This window comes from Gossypium hirsutum, chromosome D03 (assembly GCF_007990345.1).
Source record: "Gossypium hirsutum isolate 1008001.06 chromosome D03, Gossypium_hirsutum_v2.1, whole genome shotgun sequence".
Taxonomy (NCBI): Eukaryota; Viridiplantae; Streptophyta; class Magnoliopsida; order Malvales; family Malvaceae; genus Gossypium; species Gossypium hirsutum.
Genome location: NC_053439.1, coordinates 50500997 through 50509632, shown reverse-complemented (window position 1 = coordinate 50509632; position 8636 = coordinate 50500997). Strand labels below are relative to the sequence as shown.

The 8636-nt window shown below is 38.8% G+C and overlaps 2 protein-coding genes across 2 annotated transcripts; both read right to left on the bottom strand.

Annotated features, from left to right (window-relative positions):
• Positions 1-976: 976 nt before the first annotated feature.
• Positions 977-3494, bottom strand: LOC107927084 (exocyst complex component EXO70B1). The gene has a single exon (XM_016858051.2). It carries the CDS (start codon positions 3075-3077, stop codon positions 1155-1157), a length of 1923 nt encoding a protein of 640 aa, XP_016713540.2. The 5' UTR covers positions 3078-3494; the 3' UTR covers positions 977-1154.
• A 465-nt stretch (positions 3495-3959) lies between these two features.
• Positions 3960-8224, bottom strand: LOC121215584 (sorting nexin 2A). The gene is made up of 5 exons (XM_041090438.1): positions 6858-8224; positions 6545-6754; positions 5976-6236; positions 4633-4719; positions 3960-4296 (listed from the first exon to the last, which is right to left on the bottom strand). Exons 1-5 carry the CDS (start codon positions 7941-7943, stop codon positions 4216-4218), a joined length of 1725 nt encoding a protein of 574 aa, XP_040946372.1. The 5' UTR covers positions 7944-8224; the 3' UTR covers positions 3960-4215.
• Between the last annotated feature and the right edge of the window lie 412 nt (positions 8225-8636).

Here is an 8636-nt window from a genome sequence, read left to right as displayed (position 1 = left end):
GTTTTGGGACAGTATTCATCCAACCCTGTCTGATTTTTTTGATAAACATTTAACCTTTTGAATTATTGTCCACACGTTAGTTAGATTGGACTAGGTCAGGTCAAGTTGAGACCATTAATTCTCTAAGGTCATATGCGCTTTTATGCTTTTCTTTTTCTATATTTTAATAATAAAATTCAGATTCCCATACACTTTTTTTTCTTTTTTCAATTAAAAGAGATATATTGGATGATTGGACCCACCATACAACATTTTATTACCAAAATAGCACAATATTTTGACTCAAAGGAAACCATTCCATTCCTTCACCGAAGGTTCTTTCAGCTTTTTCTTTTTGCCACATGGACCTGGACCAAATTTTCCGCAACTGAAAAACATATGAATAATTAAAGTCACCCCCTTTCCACCTAATTTGATTGGAGAAGAGAACGATTCGATTTATTAGTTAAAAAGATCCAACGATATTTTCTTTTAAATGGCACAAGACCCTCTTTTGGATTCCTAAACAATACCCAAATTTTCAGATTCATCCTTAAAACTCCTTTTTATGACCATCAATTTTGTCACATGACCCCTTATTATTCAATGCAGTATACTTTTTGGATGAAATGAGATAAAATTGACCACTTATAATAAGAATAAAGGTATCAATTTTATCTTAATTTACCAAAAAAAATATGAAACAAAAAATTAAAATTAAAATTAAGAAGCAGAAATTAGACTGAGGTATAGTTTAGTGTTGAATGCAAAAGAAGCTGTCTAATGCCATATAGAATGGCATCTTCATTTTATGGATTAGCTTGAAAAGTATTATCCATCCAATTAACCAAGAAGTGAAAACCAGGAGTTGATTAATGCACACTACCATAAGAGAAAATGGCTAGACAAGGATTCTTCATGATATTCAATATCTCATGTATATGATTAGAATTTGCTATATATACAAAATAATAATAATAATAATAACGCCATAATATGATTAGAAAACAGGCAAACTATCCATGGCTTTTTTTTTTTCAATTCACAAATAGAAAGCAGGAAAGGATTGTGCTACATGCATATAACATTATCATCTAGTGTTGTACCATACTGCAAATCATTTTACATTTACCCATTCATATTCCAACACCAAAAAGAATACCTGAAATCTGCATCTACTTCCTGACACCAGATGATCCATTGTTCCCTTCAAACAACTCGTTAATCCTCGCCTCGATATCCTCCGGGTTGTACCGTATAAGCCTATCAGTGTTCCTCCCGATTTCAGGCATACATTGGAGCCTCCCTATGAAGTTTCTATAAGCTGGTAACAAAAGCCTAGACACTGATATCCTCATCTCTTCTCTAAGCTGCTCATCGAATACAATCCATGATGACTGAGTTTTACATACATCCTCGAATTGGGTATTGAATGATTTGATCTTTTCTTTCATGGACTTGGCAATCGCATTCGATGCTAACGAAGAATTGTCGAGCTTTAATGTTCCGATAATCTTGTTCCATGAACTTCTTTGATAGTTGGTGCAGTATTGCCGGACTTTGGCATTGTGTTTTCGGATCCAGTCATCACCAAGAAGCGACTCTAACTCGCTATCCTTCACTTTTTGTACAATATATCGTCCATTGTTCATCATGAAAACAGAGCACAATGCAGAGTCTCTGTAAATCTTGGATTTCATCTCCAAATTACTCTCCAAAAGCTCCATAATCCATGCCATCTGAACCGACATCGAAGACGAAGATGCCCGTCGATCATCTAGCTTATTAGATGGAACAACCGCATTACTTTCGTCGAAAACTTGTTCCAATGTCTGTCGTGATCGACACGCCGCACGGAGATAGTTCATTACGTAACGTGTGATCGGATGAAGTCCGCCACCGGGAACAGCTGCTTTAGCCGGGTCACGCAGAATTAGATTCTCTAACTCCATGAATATCCCTCTAATCGCTTCTCCTAATCTCTTCCAAATGGTAACCGCTTCGTTTCGAAGAACCAAACAGTATTGATCAGAGAAAACGGAATCGAATTCAGGCATCAAGTCTCTCAAAGTCTCGAACACATCGAGAACTTTGAAAAGCCTCTCTGGCGATCGGCTACCGATAGCAACGGCGTCAGCAAAATTAAGTAACTGAATGGTGGAGCCACGGCAGACTTCCATGAAGGAAAGATCAGCGGCGGAAGAGAATCCAAAAAATACGCGATCGCATAACCGGCGTTCGCTCGGGAAGAGGATACGAAGGGCGACGTTAGCGGCTTTGATCCAGCGTTCAATCTCGTCTTCAAGCTCTTGCCACGGCATTTTCTGGACTTCATCGATGCTCAGCTTCTGCAATCCGAGCCTCGAGATGCTCTCTTCGAGGAACTCTCTTCGGCAGGTGCTGTAAACGTGAGAGCACTCTTTAACGAACCCTGCGGCCACCATACGCTTGGCGATCTCGTGAAGGTCGCTTACGGTTCCGGAGGGAAGCGCGTCGATCACGATATCGTAGTCCGTTACCGGTTGAGCTACCGGGATCTGATGATCGAGATCCACACCGTTGCGAAGAAGTCCATCTTCGTTTTCTTCATTGTCATCGTCAGAATCAAACGATAAGTTCCCGGTTGACTCGTGGTTGCTTCGATTCAGTTCAAAGGACTCAGCACCTCGGTCCATAAGAGACCTGAACTCATCCCCGACTCGGAACATGGCCTGGTGCATCAGGTCATCAGCGCGCACAAGACAAGCGCTGACGGATTTCTCGGCGGCCATGGGTTCCCAATCCCTCATGGTACGAATCAAGTCGTCAATAGCGTCAAGGAAAGCAGAAGAATCAGCGGTGTGAGCCCAGATGGGATGATCAAGCGCCACGTACTGGGAGATCTGACGGTCCAAGGAATTAACAGTTCGCTCGAGGGCGGCACAGCCACGAGGGTTGTTGTCGTCAACCATTTTCTCGGACAACTTCTCGCGAGAAAACCTCCCGTCGAAGTTGGAAAAGATCTGCAAAATATCGTCGGCCATGGTGTCGTTTTGACCCAGCGTCTTGGCTATATGCCTGGCCACCGCAAGCAGCTTCTCTTCACCGTTCTCAGCCATAGCTAAAAAAAACAGCAAGTAAAATAGAACTATCGCTTGATTCTCTTCTTATCTCAAACTCAGCTTCTACTGCCTTAGAACCCACCAAAAGAAGAAGAAGCAGCGACTACGGGGTATTTGGTTTTAGGGTTAGAGAGGGAATAAATGGAAGGGAGAGTGAAAGTGATATATGAAGGAAACGGCCAGACCTGGGGAAACGCGGTTTGAGAGAAAAAGCAAAGCAGATATGAAAAAGCTAAGGTTGAATGGGAAATAAAAAAAATAGTGAAAAAAGGAGATTGGTAGTTATGGACACCTGCAAATTTCGTTTCATTTGGTTTAACCTTAAGTAAACCTACAATATGTGTGATGTGTGACAAGTGAAGATGTGCTTGTGTTTTGGACTTTAGTTGAGATTTGGGCAATCAGTACCACTCTTCTCCTCCTCCTGCCCCAAGGTTAGTACACCTTTTTCTACTTATACTTATCTTCAGTAATTAATCTTTGAATTTAATCATTGTTAAACTTAATTTTCGATATAATTTAAATCATATAATGATATTTTATGAGATTTAACAGTAGACTTTGACCGATAAACATAATTAATTAACCCTTCAATATTCTATACAGTTTATAAAATTTGTCATTATGTATATAAAGCTACCTGTTCTTTTCCAGACGGATCTAGGTAATTAGAAGATACGCATATATTGTCTTACACTTGATAGTTGGATTTTATTTTAGGAAAGATGCATTATACTAGTAGCTTGCATCATACCTTACATTAAAACACAGATAGAAACAAACAAGGTGATCCTTCCATTGTTTTCACCTGCAGCGCAGGCAATTATATATATTATTTATATTTATATTTATATTTAAAGATTACTTGGACAGGCAATATGTATCAAACACTTTATAACATCAAATCAAGTGCAGGTTTGGCACTCGTTCAACAAAGCCTTTCTCACACATACACTAAAAAAGGTATACTCTAATCTAAAACAGTCAAAATAACAATATAATAAACTAACCCAAGTTCTTCCTCCGTTTTCTTCATTTTTATTATTCTTATTAAAACTGTCACCTAACAAGGACAATAATCATTAAAAAGTATAAAGGACCAAAAAAACAAGGAAGTGAATATACATCCAAACATTTAACAGCTATCTTTTGCATATCCACTTGTCTCCTCTGCCACCTTTGCCCACACATCTGAAATTTTCTCGGCATATCCCACCTGTTTACATTTTCACTATTACATGTCAGCTGCCATTCAACTAAAATGGTTCACGTTGCGGTTTCACTATGAAATCAAACACAAACCATTAAGAGATATCTAAAAGCAAATCAACTACATGGGATTAACAATGCTCCAACTTGAATGAGTGATGAAGCTTTCAACATGGATGACACAAGTTCTACCAAATAAAACTTAGGTACAAAATACGGCAATTTCAATTAAATAAGTTCAATGGATGAACTTTGACATGGTATCCTCGAACAAAGTCCATTACAGTTTCTTTCAAACAATAAGATCATCAACATGGACTGGAAACCGAGAAACCAAAATTACCTGATTTACAACAAACCCCTTCAACATGTTCAAGAAGTCAACCCGTCTTTCCTTGTCAAGCCTTTCAAGTTCACACTTGTTATTTTCCTGCAATTACATCATCATGAAACAAACTTAGAAAATGAAGGTAACCATGGAAATTCAGACCATGTACTAGCAAATGCGAACATAAACCATATAAGTACCAAAATAATCCACAACAGAAGGACCCAATATTGTACATTTGAGTGATATAACAGAGATCAACATGAGAATCTTCGTAAAGCACAGGAATTAGGCTGATTGGTGCACCCCTCTTTTCTTTCAATTTACCACATGAAGGAAAGGGAAAGAAAACTGGAAGTGAGGGATGATGCATAGCTAGATATACCATTATCCCCTTATGTTATCCTATCACCAGTGTTATCAAGGTGTGCACCTAGGCATGCATGCACCTTGCACCTTAGTGCTAGACAACAAGGCCTCAAACCCTTTGGGGCAAGGTACATATGACCAGGTGCAAACCTGGTGTACCTAGACTAGAAATCCGGCCTCATTGACCAACAACAAAAGAACTGCATGTTTTGTGGATAAATCAGATCACTGTTTAGATTAATTATACATATCAAGCTTATTTTATATATAGAAAATCACAAACATATACATACTGCACTTTACTACACTCGGATGAGCGCTTTTCTACTGCCTAGAGTATGCATTGCGCCCTTGACAACATTTTCTATCACATCTTCAGTTGCTCTTTCACATCCTGCTTTAGTAGCTTCACTTAAGATTTAATAAAGGCAACAACCTAAGAGCTGTAATATTACTAATATTAACATTATAATTATATAAATACTTATATATATCTCTTATTTATCTAGATATTAAATATCATCCCCCATTTGGCTCCCAAAGAGTGCAAGGATGATAACTTTGCTAAGTTCATTTAAAAAGTAGACATGCTTATTGCCATAGCATCATACTAGTACAACCAGAAGGAAATATCAATGAGTCAACTTACCAAAATAGTTCAAACAGTGGAAAAACCCCATATGATATGAACAAACAAGAGCTACGGTCTAATAATAGCTAAAGGCTAGAATAGATATTCCTCATTCTATCTGGTTATAAGACTGTTCATATAGGCAAAACTCAACAAATTAGGAATGAACCATCTTTACCACAGGCAACTTCATGGATATCTAGCATTGAGCCAATCATTTATGTAATTCAAACATGCAATATATTAAGGATATATTAATGATCATAGCATGACCCCAGAAAATAATTAACACATCAACAACAAAGGGAAAAAAGTTATTCTCAGATCAAGATTAAAAGAATATTATAAAAAATTTTACCTTGATCCTCTCATATTCTCTTATGGCAACATTTTTTGCGTCTTCAGTAACCCTTATAGTTTCTTTCAGTTCCTCTATCTTGTGAATCCTAGATTTGTCGCCACCAAATATTTTCGATGATGCTGCTTCAAGTTTTTCGGCTCTTGCATGAAGTGTAGATAGTTCTGATAGGAGAGTTTGAACTGTCAATAAAGCACTTGATCGATCTGAAAATGCACCATGCACAGCTAACATAAGCCCAAGATATTCGTGAAGTGTATCCTGAAATGTAAAAAAAAAAAAAAAAAAAAAGTATATATAAATGACTGAAACTCAGTTCAATTTCAACGGATATTGAAATTAAAAGTAACAACAGTAATTATCTTCTCAGGCAGCCAACAAGCCTTCCTTTCAATATAGCTTTTTAAAGTTGACAAATGCCAAACTTACTGATTACTAGAGATTTAGCATAATGCAAACTCAATTTCTTGTGCAAAATAAATTATTCCACAAAATGAATACTTGCAGATATCTCAATCCCATGTTTTAAGTTCAAAGCATAAAATGAGGAATAGTTTTTAGCACATCACCAAATGCTTGACAGTCTGTGCATTCAATTCTCGATAAAATCTGCTAGCTTTGACTGCGGCAGTTGCCAAACATTTCATGTCAGCAGCCCGTACTCTCTGAGAATTGTACATAGCCTCCTCATTCTCAAACTTAGTCAGCTTAATAAACGCCAATCCTAGTTCTCCCATTGTCTCTCCCATATCTTGCTGTGCTTTAACAAGAGACTCAGCCTAAAAGAAAATTTAACAAGATCCACGAAAAAACCATAATAAAAAATTCGTCCCACAAGATTCAAACGTACATTTCAAAATCCCAAAAGAACAATCACATTACCTGCTGAGAAGCATTGCTTATTTGCTGCTCAAGATCATGAATCCACTCTTTCTTCTCCAAAAAAACCTTATCCTCCTCCACTACAGGTGGTTTAGAACCACCCCAATCGTTTGCAACAGACTGTCTCAATTCCTTAAACAAACGCAACAAATCCCTCCCACCTTTCGCGGGCTGCACCACCTCGTGTGGCGCCACCACTGCAGTACTTTCCCCAAATAACTGCTTGGGCAATTTCACGGCTCCATCGAGCATCCGAGAAGCCACATCAGTGCTCATCGACAAAGGAAGTCTCCCTTCCACCTGCAAAAACACCTTCAATTCATCACTTTGTCTAATGACAGGATGCTCCGCCAGCCTCCTCAAATATTTCTCCAATGCAACCCTTCTATGCTCCACAAATTCTTGCTTCTGCATCACCTGAGATTCAACCACATTTTTGTCCGGCCTTGGCGGAATAAAATACCCACGATAAGATTCCGCTAACCGATCCGACAAGGTGACTACATCCCTAAACCTTCTCCTGACACTAAATTCGGATGACCCAAAATCCGCAATATTGGTTCTCGTGGTAATTAGGTAAGTGTAGTAAGTGTTACCTCCGGGCACAAGTGAATTGGTGGTCTCTTGCTCCTTCTTAGGGTTGGAAACCGTGATCTTGATGTAATCAGAGGTGGACGACGAGGATCTGGAGAGCGTCAAAGACGAATCCAGATCGTGAGAACTGGAATCGACGCGGTTGATCTCGTTGGCGGAGTTGTCATCGAAAGGGCTGAAGATGACGTCAGCATAAGAAGGGGGCTCGATGTAGGAGTTGTTATCAGATGCATTAGGGTTTCGAAATACGGGAGGGGAGAGCAATGGATCGGATTCGGCCGGAGTGGAGAGTACCGGCGGGGAAAGCGGGTGGCGCGTGGCGGCGTCGGAGATCGATGACTTGGCGCTCCGGAAACTAGAGTAGGAGTTGTTGTTGTTGGTGGCGGTGGTGGTGGTGGTGGTGAGCGGGTCGTCGAGAACGAGGTTTTCCATTTCTTCACGGGAAGCGAAGAGGTGAGATTCTTCGAAGCCAGGGTTCTCAGAGCCCATCATCGTGTGTAATATAATTCGTTTTTTCTTAGAAGCAGGATTATCAAAAAAAGGAGCTTGAGTGAGGTAGGGTTATCGATAATTTCGATGGGCTCATGCGGGTGAGTCAACTCGAACAGGGCGGAGCTATGTGGGACACGAAGAAGCCGAAGATGGGAGGGATATGGAGCAGCGCGTGGGGCGCGTGCAACGGAGCATGGAAAATTGTGAACAAAAAAGCTGTGGATTAACTTCAAACTGAAACAGAAACCGATATTTTGTTTTTTGTAATTTTCTCTTGTGTTTAATTGAATTGGAATCAAGATGATGTGTTCTTGCTGGGCCTCTATTGGGCTTATGCTTTCATGGATTTGGGTTAACCAAGCTGTACTTCACCAACCTTCATTATACTGCAAGCACCAGCTTACCTTGAATTCAAAGCCAAGTTAAATCGCAAGGCACCATTTTTCTATTTTTCACCTTTTGGAAATTCAGATTTAATTGTAAATTTTATTAATTTTTTATTATATTTATTAGCGTGATATTATGAAATTTTATATAATGGAAAAAGAGGATAATAATTATTTTTAGATATCATTATCATATAATATTATTTTATAATTATCAATTTATTTTAAAAATTATTTTTTTTTAATTTCAATGCTAGCGCAACTTATAATAATCCTTTATCCTATTTGGTAGTGACGGTAAAATTTG